Source organism: Gopherus flavomarginatus, chromosome 17 (genome assembly GCF_025201925.1).
Source record: "Gopherus flavomarginatus isolate rGopFla2 chromosome 17, rGopFla2.mat.asm, whole genome shotgun sequence".
Classification (NCBI taxonomy): domain Eukaryota; kingdom Metazoa; phylum Chordata; order Testudines; family Testudinidae; genus Gopherus; species Gopherus flavomarginatus.
The window spans coordinates 10,512,896-10,532,353 of NC_066633.1; the positions used below are offsets into that span (position 1 = coordinate 10,512,896).

The 19,458-nt window shown below is 46.8% G+C and overlaps 1 protein-coding gene across 9 annotated transcripts in view; it reads left to right on the forward strand.

Annotated features, from left to right (window-relative positions):
• RAPGEF1 (Rap guanine nucleotide exchange factor 1) overlaps positions 1–19,458 on the forward strand; it is a 132,111-nt gene that overhangs the window by 70,183 nt on the left and 42,470 nt on the right. For all 9 annotated transcript variants that reach the window (XM_050926608.1, XM_050926613.1, XM_050926614.1 and 6 more), the window contains 4 exons: positions 477–600; positions 2,323–2,506; positions 3,135–3,641; positions 19,220–19,422. In XM_050926608.1, the coding sequence (XP_050782565.1) occupies positions 477–600; positions 2,323–2,506; positions 3,135–3,641; positions 19,220–19,422 (1,018 nt within the window). The remainder of the gene's footprint in view (positions 1–476; positions 601–2,322; positions 2,507–3,134; positions 3,642–19,219; positions 19,423–19,458) is intronic.

The window sequence follows — 19,458 nt, forward strand, 5'->3', positions numbered from 1 at the left end:
TTAGAAACATGCAGGGTCCTCTGCTGTTGAGGTCTGCGGTTGGCAGTGACCATCACATTTCTGTGTAGTTTCTGAATTTGAATGTTCTGTATGAAAAGTCCTGGCATATTCCGGAAAGAGAATGTGTACATGCTCATTGGCACCAGAAAGCTTGAGCTTGTCTGTGGTATTAGAAGCAACATCTGAACATACAGAGAGATCTGTCCCATGTACTGTGATAAAACCACCTTAGTGTAATAAGAGGTAGGCATTTCCCAGCTATATCGTAGTGCCAAAGTATAGACCTTTCTAGTACAGACCATGAAAGAGTGTGGATGACCATCTCCTCTATTGAGAGAGGGTGCATAAATTGGTCAAGAATCCCTAACGTCGTGAGGCAGATAGAATCCTGGCTCCTAGAGCCTCAAAGCAACATTTTGATGATCAAGTTTTTGAAGTTGCTGAACTTTTTTTTTTTTTTTTTTTTTGTCTTGCAGCCCTCCTCCAGCTTTGCCCCCTAAAAAAAGGCAGTCGGCGCCTTCTCCTACCAGAGTGGCAGTAGTCGCACCTATGAGTCGAGCCACCAGTGGATCTAGTTTACCTATTGGAATCAACAGACAGGTAATGGCATAACCCTTTAAAAACATTGGAATCATGTTCTGGAAAGAAATAAGCTGTTGTCTTCATTTCTGCAGCACCCAGCCCATCTCCTCTGTTGCCAAAGAACTCTTGTTTTAAAGAACTGTACTGGAATGGACACATTTTCCTTGGAGAGGAGATTCAGCTGCCTAAAACTTCATACAATAATATGCATACACCTGTACCCCGATATAACGTGACCCGATATAACACGAATTCAGATATAACGTGGTAAAGCAGCGCTCCGGAAGGGCGGGGCTGCGAGCTCCAGCAGAGCAAAATAATTTCGATATAATGCGGTTTCGCCTATAACATGGTAAGATTTTTTGGCTCCCGAGGACAGCGTTATATCAGGGTAGAGGTGTAGTTTTATTTTTTTAAGGCTTCTGTTCCATTTAAATAATAAATTGCTACAAACTCTGTTGCTCTGAGCTGTGATAGACTTCAGTGATCTGAAAAAACAAGCGTGCCTCTCTGTAACAGAACATAGTATGCAGAATGATTGGCTGAACTTACCAAGACCCAAGTTTCTGTGTGTGGCATGATTCATGTAGTACATTGGGGAGCTCAAAACTTCATATGCAGGCACTTGCATCGTAAAATAGCTGTTAACCTAAAGAGACTGGTTTGAGCAGCTGTTGTCTGTCCACTAATGGGCTTGTAATGGGTAAAATGGCTGAGTAATAGAGGAATTAAGGAAATGATGGCGCTATGGGGGTTGTTTGCCTTCCCTCAGCCATTATTTGTCATTGGTACAGTGCTATAAATATATGTGCTGATTTACAGAACTAAGGACTTGTCCTCATTGCAGAGTTAACTTGATTTATAACTCGAGTCCCATCCATGCACCAGAACACTTAACTCAAGTGTGGTGGTGCTTTTGGCTGGTCCATCGGGGATACAGGCTGCAGCTCAGGTTAGCTCAACTTGTCAGCCACTAACACAACCGCTCTGTGCTGCTAATCCAATCAGGCTATGCCGCTCTAGTGTTGTTTCTCAGTGGGGCTGCTCTCACTTGAGCTAGACTAGCTCAAGAGGGTTAACTCGATGGTGAAGATATAACCATAGACTGTGAAGATATAACCATAGACACAGCTGATAGTCTAAAAAAAAGCTATCATTTAACACTAGCTGTGCTCCTCCCACCCCCATGTACATGCCTTAGCTAAGTCTGGTTGCCTTCAAGATGCTCCGGTACCAAGTAGTGAATGGGTTTGTGTTTTAGTGAAGAGCTCAGCCTTCTCTTTGACAGCATGTGACATGCGTTCCTGGATCTCAGTACGTGCTGTCTGGAATGCCAGCTGCACGTTTGAGTCAGTTGCTTCCTTTGCGAGTAGGGATAGCTCAGTGGTTAGCACACTGGCCTGCTAAACCCAGAGTTGTGAGCTCAATCGTTGAGGGAGCCACTTAGGGATCTGGGGCAAAAATCTGTGTGGGGATTGGTCTTGTTTTGGGCAGGGAGTTAGACTAGATGACCTTCTGAGGTCCCTTCCAACCCTGATATTCTATGATCTTTCTCTTCCACCTTTCTGCGAATAAACAAAGCTTGGGAGCCTGGGCAGACCCGTTCTCAGTGGAGTGTACTGTGTAGCACGGGCACTCCCCATTCCCCTCTCCGCATACTGCCAGTGGGTGCCTTTTTCTCTTAGGATTTCTCCTGTTCACTAGCAAGCTGATGAGAATTTTTCTTTGTTTCTGCCTCAGGATTTTGATGCTGACTGTTACGCACAGAGGAGGCTGTCAGGCGGCAGCCACTCCTATGGAGGGGAATCCCCTCGCCTCTCGCCATGCAGTAGCATGGGCAAGCTCAGCAAGTCTGATGAGCAGCTCTCCTCACTGGACCGGGACAGTGGGCAGTGCTCCCGCAACACAAGCTGTGAAACATTAGGTAAGGAGAAGATCTCTTCAGAGCCATTGGGGGGTTCCAAGTCACTCTAGTGTTGCATCTTTTCTGAGCCATGAGGCAGAATTATAATGGGGCCCTGCCAGTATAACTGCTGCTGGTGGATCTGTGGTAAATTATATTCTGTAGGGGTGAGGAAAGGCATGAAATAGGTTGGTTCAGAAATCTTTCAGCTATAGAAGTCAGAATTCAGACTCAACGTGGGTCACAAGCTAAAATGCTTGTTGGGTTCAACCCCTTTTCTGCCCATCAGTCAAAAAGGGCAGCTTTGCTAGGTTAAAGCTATTTTATTTACAAATTTTTGAAGGAGATGTAACAATGAAGAGGAGCAAATAAAATGCATTCACTAGAGAAACAATAGCTCTCTAATGATTCATAGGTTGAACTATTGTTACTAATCACTTATTATTACTAACCGTATGCTGGGCACTTTCCACAAGATGTAGAGGAGCAGTCTCTGGTGCAAAGAGCTTGCTCTCTAAATTGAAGAGATGTTATCACAAAGGTGACTGACAGTGCTGGGTGGGATACAGAAGAACAGGGATCACATAGACAGTAACTCAGTTTAGGCATGACTAACACATGGTGTTCTTATCCTCTTTGTTGTACACAGATCACTATGATCCAGACTATGAATTCCTGCAACAGGACCTCTCTAATGCTGACCAGATACCTCAGCAGGTGCCAAGTATCCTCAGCCCATTGCCAGAGTCTTTGGGCGAGTGTGGCTCCCCATTTCATGGACATGTTTTCCAGCTCCCCCAGGGCAGCTCCCCCCAGCCGCAATACTGCAGCCCGTTGACAGGAACACAGTCTACAGAGACTCCTCCAGCTTTGCCAGAGAAGAAGAGGAGGAGTGCAGCCTCTCAGACTTCAGATAATGCAGGTTGCAGGGTCTCCTATGAGAGGCACCCCTCACAATATGATAACATCTCAGAGGATGATATGCAGAACCCAGGAGCTCTCTCGTCAGTACCCTTCACGTCATTTGCTGCTGTCTTGTCCTTCCAGCAGGGCAATTCTTCAGTGCCGGTTGAATTCATTACTGAGTTTGCTGCTCCTGACTCTAAGGGTGACCCAGAGAACCCCCCTCCTCTGCCAGAGAAGAAAAACAAACACAGTAAGCAAGGGTCTGCCTTGGTATTTCTCTTTCTTTCCCTTCCTCAAATTCTTCACCTCCCCAGTGTCCTATAGCTGATAATGTCCCTATTCCCTTAGGCCCAGGTGTCACAGTGGTCAATCTAAAACGTATGGGTGGGCAGCACCAATCCTTTGCAAGTAAGAGCCAGATTTTTAAAGGTACTTTGGAAGCCAATCTGCATCTTTAAACAGCTGTGGGATTTTTCAAACGTGCCTACACACCTAACTCCCACTGAAATCTAGGGCTATGACTATGTCTGCCCTTAAAATACAACGGTGGCACAGTTGTGCCACTGCAGCATTTTAAGTGTGACACTCACTTCAGTGACGGGAGGGGTTCTTTCATCGCGGTAGTTAATCCACCTCCCCAAAAGGCGCTAGCTAGATCGACAGATGAATTCTCCTGTCAACTGACCACTATCCACACCAGGGTTTAGGTCGTCTTAACAACATCTCTTAGGGATGTGGATTTTTCACACCACTGAGAGAGACAGCTGTGCTGATGTAACTTTTCAGTGTAGACCAGCCTTAGGAGTGAAAGGCTCTAACTCTGTCCTAGGCTATCTACACTACAGCGCATATTCTGGCATGGCCCCCTAGTGTAGACCTTGCCTATACCAACAGGAGGAGTTGTTCTGCCACTGTGGGAACACTACCTCCTGAACAACGTTAGCTGTATCGACTGCAGTGCTCTTCTGTCAGCATCGATGTGTCTCCACTCAGGGCTTTGTCAGCACAGCTGTGTCGGGAGGTGGTTTTTTTCACACCCCTGACCAGCAGAGCTATGCCAATGTAAGTTTTAGTTGTAGACTCATCACAGGGGAACCAGAGAGCAGCAGTTAGATTTGACAGCTTGGCACTGCCTTTAAGGATGGTTTCTTTCTCTTTCCATACCAGTCTCAAGCCAGAGTGGCCCTGTCTTTTGGATCACCTCAAAGTTGTTATGGCCGCTTTCTCACCACACAGGAGGGCTGGACTATCTCCAAGAGCCCAGAGAGAGGGGTTCTTTCCTGGTCCTTCTCCCCAGTTAAGGCTGAGCGCTGCCAGCCCAGCAGTTTAGCATCCAGATTGTGATCACCGGCATGGCAGCACAGGAGTAGCCTGTCATGATGGTGTCCAATGCTGCCATTTTGTCTGGGTTACCGTCTTCATTTTAAGCATAAGATGATACATTGTTAAAATGAGCACGGCGTGAATGCCAGGTCTTTCCATCGTTAAGCAAACTCAGCTCCTCAAGCAGTGGCTCTGAGAACTAGAGGTCATGACCATATTCTGATTACCTTAATTTTCACAAAACAGTAGATCCCTTGCTTAAAACATGGGGGTCCCATTGAAAGGGAGCAGCTATACTGATTCATCAGGGAATGAACTGAGCACTGAAATGTGTGATAAGATCCAGCAAGTGATCAGCCACGGGCTAGCTTTCCAGTTCTTCATTTAAATAGATTGTGTGCACGGTCTCATCATTCAGCATCAGCTGTATTTTATAATGTGACTCACAGCCCAGCCAAGAGGAGATTTGAAAAATGCCAAGCTGGCTGTGACCTAGGTTTGTCGTTTGCAGTCTTCTCGTGGGAAGAGGCTGGGTTTGAAACTTGCCTGGCTTGCTTAGCTGGTCACTATTATATCAAACCTCAGCCGATTCCTTTCTTACATGACCATATTAAAAAAACAAAAGTTCATCATCAAAAAGCAGCATCTCCACTGGTAAGGACAGTGCCCAAATTGTCCAGGCCACACTTGCAACCTGTACTGCTTGCACTCTGAGTGTAGAACCTGACCTGGGCCCAATCCTTAGAGACCAGTTTATTGCGGTAGTTAGGTACACTATCCGCATATAATATGTGATATAGACAATAACATGTACACCTCTACCCCGATAGAACGTTGTCCTTGGGAACCAAAAAATCTTACCTCGTTATAGGTGAAACCATGTTATATCAAACTTGCTTTGGCCTTCGATTGACAAACACCAATCCCCAGCTGTCTGGTCCCCAGCTAGTTTTCAGAGCTCTTACAACCCCTACTCTAGGCTGAGGGGCCAGCATGGCGGCAGCTGTGACCACAGCAGGTCTAAGTTACACAGCAGCTACCCTCGGGCTGTTTGCTGCAATCTTGCTCTAAGCAGGGAACAGGGAAGTCCTGTTTTCCTGCGTCTGGCGATCCCCCCACGCAAGCACTCGGTCTCTGTCCTCTCTCCCCTCCAAGCTGGGTGAGGTGGCTCCTTGGTTCTGCCTCCCTCCTGATGGCTGCGCCGGCTGGCCGCAGCCTTTGCTATGTGGGCAGCGGGGACCGTGCAGCCTGACTCCTCGACGGGGAACTGGGCCCTGTGGGGTGGGGCAAGGCTCGGGCTGGGCGCTGCGCCGGCAGCTCCCACGTCTCTCCGACTGTACCCTTTTGCTGGTCCCCGGATCACCAGGAGATGCGGGAGCCAGGTGAGGCTGGCCCTGCAGGTGGCTGCTCCGGAAGCTTCTTCAACGTGGTGGCAAAATAACGAGCTCTGTGCAGGTAGAGACGGGTCCGCTTGTGTGTGCAGGCGCCTTGCCACGGGGGGCTGATAGGCTGTTACCTAGAAGACTCCACTCCCGACCATCTCGGGCTGGCTGATGGGTCCTGTACCTGCCCGCGCCTCTGTTCGCTCACTGGGGGCGGATGGTTGTTGGCTTGCGCACTGGGAGTTGTTAGCTGAACTGTGCTGCCAAGCGCCGTTGTCTTTCTCTTAGCCAACAGTGGTGCAGCCCTGCCCCCCCAGAGCACTGCTTCACCGTATTGTTAGGTAATAAAGCAAGTCCTCACTCACCTCTCCAGCACCCGAGTTCGTGCGGAGTTGGTATGGGGCACACAATTCTGTCAGAGACCAGACACCAATGCGTTGATCAACGGGCTCACACTATCCTTAGCTCTAAAAAGCTTTAGATTAAGTGTGGCCCCTTTATTAGGGGTGAGCATCAATATTTATACACAGAAGTAAACAAAGTGATTAACAAAAGATAATGGTTATGCATAATTAATCAAGATTTTACAGGAAAAGCAAGTTAACAAGTAAATGCATAGAGATAAAGGCTAATGGCTACTAGGGAAAGGGGGTGTCATGAGTAGTTTGCAGGTCAGTGCTTTGTTTAAAAGGGTTCAGGAAGGATTATGCAGAGACAGTCAGTCTGGGTGTGTTTTGGCTCCCCAAAGTTTACCAAAAGTTTAGACCCAACATTCCTCCATTTGTAGCTTTGAGATAACTATTAATCAAAAAGCTACACCCTATTTCAAGATCTCAAGGGCCGCTTGGCAATTTTAGCCTGGGCCAATTTGAAGAGAGTAAGGCTTTTAGCTGAAGTGGGAAAAGAATAAACTGACTTACATGAGTTTATGAGGGAGGGGACACACTGAATACAGCAACACAGTATTATAAGGACTACTATGGCCCCAACAACACCCACCAAGAGTTTTTTTTTAACCCACCCAAATCCGGGCAGCCAATTTCATAAGGCTCCCCACCAATTATAAGGTGGCTGGCCAGAGGAGTAGTTTTTAGCCATTTCCCTTAGGTGTTTGGTACGTTGAAAAGTGTTAGAGTAGGTGTCATTTACAAAAACACAGCATTCTTTATAAGCAGAAAATAAACTAAAAAAGCATAAAAAAAACATACAGTTGTCAGAATAAAGGGTCCTCTCATTTTTTTCGAGTCAATTTAAGTCTAATGTCTGAGAGAGGTAAGCTGGTTCACTGGTCGAAGGCAGTGTCCTTAGTGGTGACAAGAGCTGCTGGTCCGTCACTGTGGTCCACTACGGCTGGCTTGACGTGGGAGTGGTGGATCCAAGATTTGCGTCCTTCCAGGAACACTGCAGTCTGGGTTGTCAAAAGAACCTGGTGGGGTCCAGTAAACCTTGGCTGGAGGGTGTTGTCACGAACGAACTTTTTGGCCCAGACGAAGTCCCCTGGTTGGAACGGGTGGATCTGTTCCTCCAGCGGCACGGTCTGGGAAAACTGCGAGGCTTTCCAAAGGGTACGGAGGCGAGCCTGTAGGGAGAGAAACTGACACGCGGTTAAATGATCCCCTCCCAATAGTGAAACATCAGCACGTGGTAGCGCCCCGCCTTTGAAAGGGGGGGTGTTCATAGAGCAGTTCAAAGGGGGATAATTCCAATGCGCGGGTTGGGCGAGTACGAAGGTGAAACAGGACCAAGGGAAGTACCTGAGGCCACTTTAATCCTGTTTCCTGACAGTATTTAGCCAATGTAAACTTAAGTTCCCTATTTATACGCTTAACTTTCCCGCTAGACTGGGGGTGGTAAGGTGTATGAAAGGAGTGTGAAATGCCCAGTCCTTGTTTTAAACGGCCAAGGACATGACCAGTAAAGTGAGGTCCGCGATCTGAGTCGAGCACAAGAGGGATGCCAAAACGGGGTACAATGTCTTTAAGGAGAATTTTCGCCACTGTGGCAGCAGTACAATTAGCTGTAGGAAAAGCTTCGACCCAGGAAGTCAGAGGGCAAACCAAAACAAGGAGGTGCTTTTTTCCAAAAGCCTTTGGCATATCTGCAAAGTTAATTTGAAGATGTTGAAATGGAGCAGCAGGCGGAGGTTTTCCACCCTTGATTTTGTTAAGAGGTGGAGCAGGTCCATTACGCTGACATGTGCTGCATGCTTTCACTATTGATAGGCAATAGGGTTGAATGCCTGGAGCATACCAAAAGCGAGCGATGGTGTTCACGAGGGCGTGCGTGCCGTAGTGACCCCCTTTCTCATGGTGCCAGCGAACTGCCACGGGGTATGTGGAGCGAGGGAGGCAGGCTTGGCCATCTGGCATAAGCCAGGTCCCTTTGACCAGAGTGGCCCCGAGGCTCTCCCACGATTGTAGTTCAGTAGCGGGTACTGGTACGGGGTGCGGTGGAGTAAAGGAGGAGGCTGCAATAGCCAATGTGGGCATGGCTAAAGGTAAGGTGGCAGCCTTCTTAGCGAAGGCGTCAGCCAGGGCATTCCCACGGGTAACGGGGCTACTATCTTTAGTATGGGCCCGGCAGTGAACTACAGCCAGGACATAGGGTTTTTGGAGGGCGTCCAAAAGCTTGTGGATGAGGGGGAGGTGCTGAATGGGTTTACCGGCAGCTGTCTGGAAACCTTGAAACTTCCAGAGGTGGATATGACAATGCACAACTTCAAAAGCATATTTGCTATTAGTAAAAATGGTAACGGTCTTACCAGCGGCCAACTGGCAAGCTCGGGCCAGGGCATAGAGTTCAGCGGCTTGGGCTCCCCAGTTGCCTGGCAGTGAGGCGGCCTCTTGAATGTCCCATTCAGAGGTGACAGCATAACCAGTGAAACGCTTGCCATCAACATAGGAGCTTTCGTCCGAGAAGAGGATGCAATCGGGGTTGTCCAGTGGCACGTCAAACAGGTTGTCTCTTATCTGTAAGATGCTGTAAACTACTTCCACACAGTCGTGCTGATCCTGGAGGACTGGCAGGTCAGGAAGCAAGGTAGCTGGATTAAGGGGTCCACACCTTTCAAAAATTAGGTTAGTGTCTTCTAAGAGTTCGGCCTCTAGCTGTTGCTGACGATGGGCCGAAAAGACTTGGGTTGTGCCCCTACGCAGAAGGGCTGACAAGGCATGAGAGGTCCAAACCGTGGTAAAATGACCCAGGGTTAGGCTCTTTGCCTTTGTGATCAGCAGGGCAGCTGCTGCCAGAGTCCGGGTGCAGGATGGGGTTCCCTGAGCGACAGGGTCGATTTGCTGAGAGTAAAAAGCAAGCGGGAAATGGTGGGGCCCGCTCAGCTGGGTAAGGACACCACTAGCAATTCCGCCCCTCTCGTGGACAAAAAGGTGAAAGGGTTTGCTGTAATTGGGGGGGCGGAGAGACATGGAGGAGGCCACACTGTCCTTGAGTAACTGAAAGGCTTGAATAGTGTTCGGGGACCACTGCAAAGGGTCAGGAGCAAGGTTAGCAGTGAGTCGGTGGAGCGGTTTGCTTAACTCCCCGCAGGACGGCAACCAGGGGCGACAGAAGCCAATTAATTTTAAGAAACCTCAAAGTTGTTTCTTGGTGTTCGGTAGAGGGCAGTTTTGAATAGTCTTTATGCGGGCTGGGTTCATCTGTCTTCCCTCTGGGGTTAACAGGAAGCCCAGATATCGGACCTTTTGTGAGACCCACTGAATCTTTTTAGGGTTTACCTTGTGGCCTCTGGTGTGTAGGTATAATAAAAGTGCCTTACCATCGATGCGGAGGGCAGCTTTTTTGCGATTACCTAATAGGATGTCATCTACGTATAGGACCAATGTGGATCCCTGCGGACTGGTGAAACCTTCCAAGTCGTGGCGGAGGCACTGGCTGAAAATCGTGGGGCTGTCTCTGTAGCCTTGAGGAAGTCGTTGCCAGACATAACTTTGTCCCTCCCAGGTGAAACCAAAGAGATACTGAGAGTCTGGGTGCACAGGAATGCTGAAAAAAGCTGATTTTAAGTCAATAACAGTGAACCACTCAGCATCCCAGGGGATTTGGCTGATGATAGTAGCTGGGTCAGGAACTACTGCATGAAGAGGGACCACATACTGATTAACAACTCGTAGATCCTGTACAAAGCGCCAACACAGGGTCTCCGTCCTTTTTAGGAGGCTTTTTGACAGGCAGTATAGGGGTGTTACAGGGAGTGCGCTGAGGGCGGACTAGCTTTTGTGCAATGAATCCCTCGATAATGGGGCGGATGCTCTCCGGGGCTTCCAGCGACAGGGGGTATTGAGGGACTGACGGGGGGGTTAAGGAAGGCTTCACCTGAATCCTTACGGGCTCTGCCGAAAGGAGCAGGCCAACATCAGTGTCAGAAATTCCCCAGAGGGTTGAAGGCAAGTCAGTGAGGTCAGGGGAGAGAGAGGGGGGTGTTTTCCAATTACCCTGAGTAGGGGCCGAATCTCCTAACACTGTCATTAATAATCCTACCCCTTCAGGAGTGCAGGTTAAAGTAGCTTTAAGCTTACAGAGTAAATCCCGGCCCATCAAAGGGATCGGACAAGCTGGGGAAAAAAGAAACGGTGAGGAAAACATTTATCAGCATAAATAACATTCAAAGGCAAAGTGAGTCCCAGAGACTGTGGGTTGCCCTCCACCCCAGTCGCAGTTTTAACCTCAGAGGATAGCCAGGGAGAGGGGGCATGATTTAAAAGAGAGAAAGTAGCCCCAGTATCAATGAGGAAAGAGACAGGCAGTCCCTGGACTGAAAGGGTTAAACGAGGCTCTTTGCTGGGAGGGGAGAAAGTGAGAAAGGAGCCGGCTAAAGACATTAAGGAAATAAGACCATCACATTGTTTGTCTTCGCCCCCGGGGTACCGTCATTGAGGAGGCTGAGTTTGCTGCGGCTGCTGCTGTTTCCCGTAGTTGATCCAGGCCTGGGGAATGGGCTGAGCTGGTGGTGCACCTGTAAAGGCATCTCTCTAACTATACTTTTATTACTCGCAAGAGATTTGACGGGGACATCCTCTGGGCTATCCTCGGGGGGGGGGGGCATGCACCCTGCTGTATCTGTTTGGACATTAGCCTAGTAACTACTCCTCCCGAGGTTTGCCCCTCCATTTCCTCCTCATCCGTCTGCAGAAATTCCAGTCTGGGATTCTGCAGATTCCCCTCTGCTACATGGAGAGAGTCCCCCTGCGGAGGAATAGGGGCAGGTGCAGAGGGGACCAGCTGACGAGTCAAAACACGCCGTGGTCTACACCCTTCATCGAAATAACCTGGAGGGGGTTCACTCTCGGGAGAGTACCTGACTGCCATAATTTTTAAAGATTTCCACAGCTCTGCTGCTGTGTCCCAACAAAACTAGTAACATAACTGTCCCGGATGGTCTTTTTCGATCTGGCTCTTTACTCCTCTTAAGGCAGCCTGTTCGAAAGAGCCATACGAAGGCCACCTCATCTCCGGGTCGGCCAATACCGCGGTATACCCAGTCCAATTCCTTACACATAGTGTGTACAACTTCTTCCTAGACATTCCTGTCTGTACTGGGAGTTTCCCTTCATTCCATAACTTATTTACAATCCCCAACGGACTCTCAAGAGGCACGCTAGTCCCTTGACCCATGGTGTCTGACAGGAGCCCTCCAACTGGCGTTTACCCTGCTGTCCAATACACGACCCCTCAATATTGAATTGGCTGGGAGAAATCTCCTGTGGCGCCTTGCCAATTCATATATGAGTGGTCTGACCACTGGACAGAGGTACCGCACCAGAAGGAATCCCGGACGAGCCCCCAAATTGTTAGGTAATAAAGCAAGTCCTCACTCACCTCTCCAGCACCCGAGTTCGTGCGGAGTTGGTATGGGGCACACAATTCTGTCAGAGACCAGACACCAATGCGTTGATCAACGGGCTCACACTATCCTTAGCTCTAAAAAGCTTTAGATTAAGTGTGGCCCCTTTATTAGGGGTGAGCATCAATATTTATACACAGAAGTAAACAAAGTGATTAACAAAAGATAATGGTTATGCATAATTAATCAAGATTTTACAGGAAAAGCAAGTTAACAAGTAAATGCATAGAGATAAAGGCTAATGGCTACTAGGGAAAGGGGGTGTCATGAGTAGTTTGCAGGTCAGTGCTTTGTTTAAAAGGGTTCAGGAAGGATTATGCAGAGACAGTCAGTCTGGGTGTGTTTTGGCTCCCCAAAGTTTACCAAAAGTTTAGACCCAACAGTGTTATATCCGAATTCATGTTATATCGGGTCTCTTTATATCGGGTTAGAGATGTATCTGTCTCTTGTGAGCAAGGTAAGGCAAAATGTTTAAAGGTACCTAGAGTGAGTAGCAGGGAGCTACAGTGCTGGCTTGTAGACATCACAAAGGGAATACAGGCTAGTACGTTACTTAGAGTCAGAGTCAATAACTGAAGCTATCCCAAATGATTTAGTGGTAACAGCCATATGGCTTGTGTGCAGCACTAACTGAACTGGTGCAAATCCTCATTGCTGGTCATAGGATCTGGCACACCGCTCATCTCTATATATTGACTCTTCTTTTTAGTAAGGGCTTCATCCAAGCCCAGATTCATTCCTTGTACGCTGGTGCATGGGGGCAAAGACTCAACACTCTATGGGCACCTGCGTGACTGTACTTGGGAGGTGCGTGACTGGAGATGTTTGGGCTAAAGGCAATTTGGTGACCCCATTCATAATGAAAAGAGTGGCTTGGGCTATTTGCCTGGCTCTCTAAGCCTATCTTCATTCTTTTCTGTTATCCTATGAAGTCAAGGAGAGTTACTTAAAAACAATTTAAACAGCTATCTTTTCTTTACTGCTTGTGTGCACTGTTAACCCCAGTAACAAGGCCTGCAAGTGAGTCGTCTTTGATGTTTAACTGGGCTTTTAGAATTAGCTGCCTTCTGTAATCTGAAGATATCAGAAGGCTCTGAAGCATTGATTAGATTGTATTGTTAGGAGGGGAGATGTTGTTATCCAGCATGTAGTCTGTTGTTAAGACATCCTTGGTGCAAAGCTAGCTGAAGTATTTGGGGTGTAACCTGACTTCATACATTGCAACAGACACCTTAATTGTATTCATGTGACACTGAGAGATTGCTATATATAGTCCATACCCTGCATGTAAGCATGCTACAGTTCTGTGGTTGTTACTTTTCCTTATTGTGTCTCCACTTTTCCTTATTGTTGTTCATAACACATTTCTGTAAAGCATTGCCAGAAATAAGATTTTATGGTAGCACCACCACTCCCTCTTAGCCTACCTGCTCTATCTTACAATGAACTGATGCATGCAGATATCCTAATATAATTACATACATTGAGAGTGCATGACACACTCCTGGGGTACTGACAATACCTGCATTTGTTAAAAAGATCTAGAGCTGTCACAGCTGCAACTTCATTGTGGTCTCACTGTTCTGGGTCATCTTCAGGCAACTTATTTATTGGCAGGAAATGTTACAATAAAGACAAAGGTGGACTTTTAATTAATAATGTACAGAAAATCCTGTCTAAATTAACCCCATATGTATTGCTGTGAGCTGTGCCCAGAGAGACTTCAAACAGCAGCCTTCTGTCTAACACCGACAGGGTAAGAGATCTGCCTTTTCAGTCTGACCTGAATTATTATTCATTTCGTGCTGTAAGAGTACATGTTACTGTGCTAGTGGTGAACTGTTCTAGACTATTATTAAGAGCTCGCAATGTTCTCATTCTGTACAAGACACGAATATAGAACAATTTTAACCACAAAGAGCTCATAGTCTAAAACAGGATCCTGCCCCCAAACAGCTTAGAATCTGGAGATGAGTCATTTGTTCATTTTTCTTTTTATCTTCACCCCTTTTTCTCCCCCTGTCAGTGGGAAGTAAGTGCAGAATGGTGCCATCTGAGCAGCTGGTTTCTAATTGATGTAGATATGCTGAGGACAGTTGCTGCTCATATCCAGGATGATATAAACTATTTGAAAAGCAGGTGTCATCCCCAGAGGTAGTGGCAAAGATTCTTTGAGCTTGTCTTTACTACTGGGTCAATATGAGGTGTAGCTTGAGTGTTTCCATTAACTCAACCCCGTCCACACACACAAACCATCACTTGTGTCCAGTAGTGGCAGTAACCTGAGTTGGCTGACATGACTACAAATACAGGGCAGAGCCTTCACCAAATTTATCTCATCAACTGCTAATACAACCCATCCAAAGTGTTAGGTGCAGGTTAGCGCCATAACACAACATCAGGAGCTGCTAGTCCTCCAGTTCCTTCACACAATCCATCAGGCACCTGCATCCTGGCTTTTTCTTGCCTTTTTCCTGTTCCTTGACTAGATGTCAGCTGCCACTGCATCTAAGCCTGATTGGCCTTCTGTCCTCACAGCCTCATGCTGTTTCCGGTGCCAGCAACTGCAAGCCTCCATCGCTAGTACACAGTTGTGTTTTTGAGAATGGAGCCCAAGAAGAGATCATGTCAGCCTGGTGGCAGCAGGCCAGAGGCCAACACCAAAATACTGATGGCTCTCTGGTGCGAAAAGCTAGCAGGGTCTGTCAATTTGTCTAGGAGGCAGTTACCATGTGGAGTGCAACAACTTACTAGGTTGCCCAAAGAGATTTCATTCCTTTGACAGTGAGAGCATTCTACACTGTGTAGATGGGGGATTTCTACTCAGAGCAGAAAGTAAGAGGACCACTGCACATTCTTGGTCCCAATAAGATGATACCAGCCACAGTCTGACTTTTCAAGTGTTCTCTCTCTAGATTTTGGGTTGACATAAGCTGGGCGAAGGGAGATGCTTCATATTATGTCTCTCACTCCTGCCTTTTCTCCAGATGTACTTCCTCAGACTTTGTCTTTACATGTCTGCTGTTCATTGAGGAGGCTGCAGCCCCTGTTCCACCCTTTGGTGTATGGAATAAACTGCATGATGTGCAGTTTGCTTTGAGCCAGTGACCTAATTTCCCCATCTGCTTTTTGAATGTCTGCCTCATTAAAACCTGCAGCACAGAGGGGAGGGCAGGAGATGGGTGGGAGCCTATGCAAAGAGCAATCTCAGGAATGTTTCCATTTTCTCAACCTTCTGCTAAAGATCAGAGGCCTTTAAAGAGCCAATGTGCCCCTTTAATTTGTGTTCTGTCCCCCTGTCCCTCCCTGCAACGTTGAATTCAGGGATTGTATTTCACTATTTCATATGGTTTTTTCTTAACCTAAAATTGTAGATGAAGTCAGAGTAGAAGCAGAGACGCTCTCACCTTCCCTGCACTGGTTCTAACAAGGGGAGCAGTAGCTGCCATGACAATGGGGAACATTAGTGCCATAAACAGCCGAGATAAAAGAGCTCTTCATTATTCCCTTACAGATTAAGTTAAGGCTGCCAACTGCATTCAGATGCTCTGCCTTGAGTTAATGCATGGACTGTAATTTAATTTTCCACAAGAAGCTAATGTGTCACCTTTTTCACCAGCACTTCTCATTACTGCTGTAATGGAGCCTTTAAACCTGGTAGATCCTTTGGTATTAGCTGGTACTTCAGCTCTGTATGCTAAATGTAGCACGTTAAATGGTTTTGTAGCTGAATCCTTATTAAGGCTTAGTGTGAACATGGCAATGTTGGCTATGTAATGTTGAGATCACCAAGTCCAGGCTCTGACTCATTGGCTTCTCTCCCATCCCAGAATATGCCATTCGGTCTCAGCCTGTTGGCCTCTATTCCTCCACCCAGGAGAGGCATAGTGAGGGATAGGTGTTCTATACGGATGCATCATAAACTGTAATTTTTGTATGTCCTATGGCTTCATGGTGCACTGAGTGTGCATTTCGCTGTATATACACAATGAAGGGAATAGCTGGGTCTGCTGAGACTTGCTGGTATTTGGAAACACACATGGCAGTGATGTAAAATAAGAGGACCTTGGTGGATCAGTGCCTTAATCCTCTCACTTTTCACCTTTAGAGAGTTATGTTCAAATACAAATGACATCACCAGTGGAATAAATTTGGTGGTCTCAGCCCTAACCCTAATGGTCATTTATCCACACCAGTAAAAATACAAACATATCCCCACAGAGAGACACACACTTCAGTACACTGATCGCTCCTGGCTTTGGGAAGGACAAAGTCTGAAACAGCAAAGGTGGTGAGGCTCTTTGGTAGAGCTGTGTTAGGCGCCCAGGAAAGGTACTGAAGATTGAGATTGAGGGGCCCAGGCAGAGTTGCATGGGATCTGAAGGGATGCTGCAGGACAGCAGTGTGATGAACATTGACAGAACTGTGTGGGGTCTTACGACTGGAATAGTATCAGGTGTTACTGCTCAAGATTGAGGTGTAGCAACAGAGTTGTGCTGCATAGTGTTTTTCTGCACTTTGGCTGCCATAGCTCCTTTTTATTTAGTTAGTTAGAGCTGTACTTTTTGGACAGCTGTTAGTCTCCTCTTCTAAGCAAAGTTTAAAAATATCAGAGGAAGTCTCAAAAAAAGGTGTAGGCGCCAAGTGCCGAGCGGTCTTTCCTACTGACACTTATATGAGGCTGCATCCTCTTTGAAATTGGACAGCTTGTAGATTGCCATTGGCTGGAGCAGCACATAGTGCTGCACTTTTGGGTTGCAGACCTCATGTGGTGGGATCTGGCCTCTGCGTTTTGCATAAAGGGTTCATGTTGCATTCTGATGACTGCTCATAAAGCTTTTATTACTGACATTGGTTTGTTGCAGCTGGAGCACCAGCAAAGGCTGAATGTTTACCACTTAATGATTAGACTTAAAAACTTACATGAGGGAAAAATAATATGTCACTAATAATAAGTAGAACACTTTTGTGAATAACAAGGTGGTTCTGAAAAAGATGCTGATCAGCCTTTTTAAAGTGCTTGAATGGTGCTGTGCTCTCTACTCTGCCCTCCGCTCCTCTCCTCAGATTTTGCAAAGTTATTTTCCATCCTTAATCATCCTAGTTTTTTGTAGCAGTTGGAAAAGTGGGTGTCTTGCCTGTACAGTAAAATACAACTAAGGCCCTAGTCCTGCAATCAGAAGTGCACAGATAGACCTTGTGCCTGTACTGAGTCCCACTGACTTCAGTGAGGCACTCCGTAGGTACAAAGGTCCACTCATGAGGATCCTGTTGTGGGAGTGGGGCCTTACTATGTCTAGCACCTTCCCTACAAGCTGCAATCCAAAAATGCTTTACAGCATTTGGATTCTGTTGCAGAATTAGAGACACACTGAGATGTTTAGGAAAGGGGTGGGGGAGAGAGGTTTACAGCAGAAATTTGAGATGACTCAGTGAAGTGGAAAGACCCTGTTCCAGATGGCTGGAGTTCTAAATGAGAAGGCTTTCCCGCTAGCGCTGGCAGTAGCCTGGGAGAAGACATGCTGGATGAGTTTGAAGAGACAAGTCCATGAGGAAGGCCATCATGTCTATTCAAAATAGGGTGACCAGATGTCCTGATTTTATAGGCACAGTCCCAATTTTTGGGTCTTTTTCTTATATGGGATCCTATTATCTGCCACCTCCTGTCCTGATTTTTCACACTTGCTGTCTGGTCACCCTAATTCAAAGTGAAGCAATTTTAAATTCCATCCAGCAAAGGGAGGAGAGTCAGTTGAGAGGTTTGAGGATGGGTGCTGTGGACATGCTGCTTTGTCTGGTGGAAAGCACGGGAGCCATGTGCTGTGTGTGAGTGACTGTGGACAGCTATGATTTGTAGAGGCAGTGGTAGTATTGAGGGTGGCAGGATGAAAGGGACAGTGATCAGGGACACTGAAAGGTTAAAAAGATTTGTTTTAAACAAAATGTCACTTCCTGCTTCTAAAAGTACCTCGGATTATTCAACCTGAAGGAATTTTTTAAAATCCAATTTACTTTTCACTGTTTACGCAGGTTTTTTTTTTAACTTCTTGCACTTCACTCAACTGGGAAGGCAAAAACTGCCTTGTTAGCTGGTTTGATTTCTACTTGGTTTCGCTGTCTGTTTGTCATTCAGCAGCACAGTGCTGCAATGTTGGAATCATCTGAGCCCAAATAAAATATTTTTACTGAATTGAAAAACCAATTTGTGAAAATATTTCTTATTTGATGCTGCAAGTGGACGTTGTCCTTTGAAGACGTACTTCACTTTGGAGGAAATTCTAGGGAAGAAAGTGATAGTGGATAATCATCTCACTTGAAATCATGCCCCATAATAAATATCCAAAATACTTTACTTGATACCTGCCAGTGGCATTGAAAAGGCCCAAAATAAAAAAATGAATGTGAGTAAAACACCAGTCTCTCACCAGCTAGCTTTGCTTGGCAAGTTCATGTAGTAGTCCAGACCCTGTTATCTAAATCCTCTTTTCCAGTTATCAGGCTGTCTGGTTCCCCTTTCCTCTGTATAATTCTGAATCTCAAGGTAGCTTGTTTTGTGGTGATAGCACCTGATAACCGTATAGACAAAGACCTAAGTCTCCATGTTCTAGAAATATTTATAGCCATTGGCCCGAGATTTGGCGCCAGTTGGCACAGGTTAGCGTTAGACTAACGCAACTTTTTGGAGCATGGTTGCTTAGAAGCAAACTCAAAACTGGGCCTTGGGCAGCTTTAAGGGAGACAGCCGATAAGACAATTGGATTGGCTGGCCCTCCGGTGAATCCTAATGAAGTGCGAACTGATGCCCTCTCATGAGGTATGATGATGTTTGCAGCTGCTTTCAGCCAGTGTGAACAGATCACTGTACTCGGCCTGGTCTGTGCTTAAAAATTCACATTCCCGAGCCCCAGAATGCTTCTGTCAACCTAGCTACCATTGCCTGAGGAGATGAAGTTACTACAGGGATAGAAAAACCCCTTCATTGCTTGTAATCTACATCTACACTACAGGCTTACAACCTCAGAGCTAAGGCACTGTAGCCATGTTGCCCCCATAGTGTGGATGTGGCCTAGTATGGGGAAACCTGACGAACTGGCTCTGTTCACCCTCTTGAAGCAAAGTCCAATAACGGGTTCAGTGTGTCCATTTGTATTTTGGTTTTGCTTTTTTTTATGGGGGAAGGATCCTGCCCACTTGTTACCTCTGTTACTGAAAAGGCTGTAGTGGACTGGTCAACAGCAATGAGTATGGTCCTGATTTGTATTACAGTGCTGGCATATTTGCAGTTTATGGAAGACTACTCAGAGCCGCAGCCATCCATGTTCTACCAGACACCTCAGAACGAACACATCTACCAGCAGAAAAACAAGCACCTCATGGAAGTCTATGGGTTCAACGACTCATTCAGCAGCACAGACTCGTCGCAAGAGCTGGCACCACCCCCTGCCCTTCCACCAAAACAGCGACAGCTGGTGAGTGACATCCTCCGTATTCTGCCAAACAAAGAC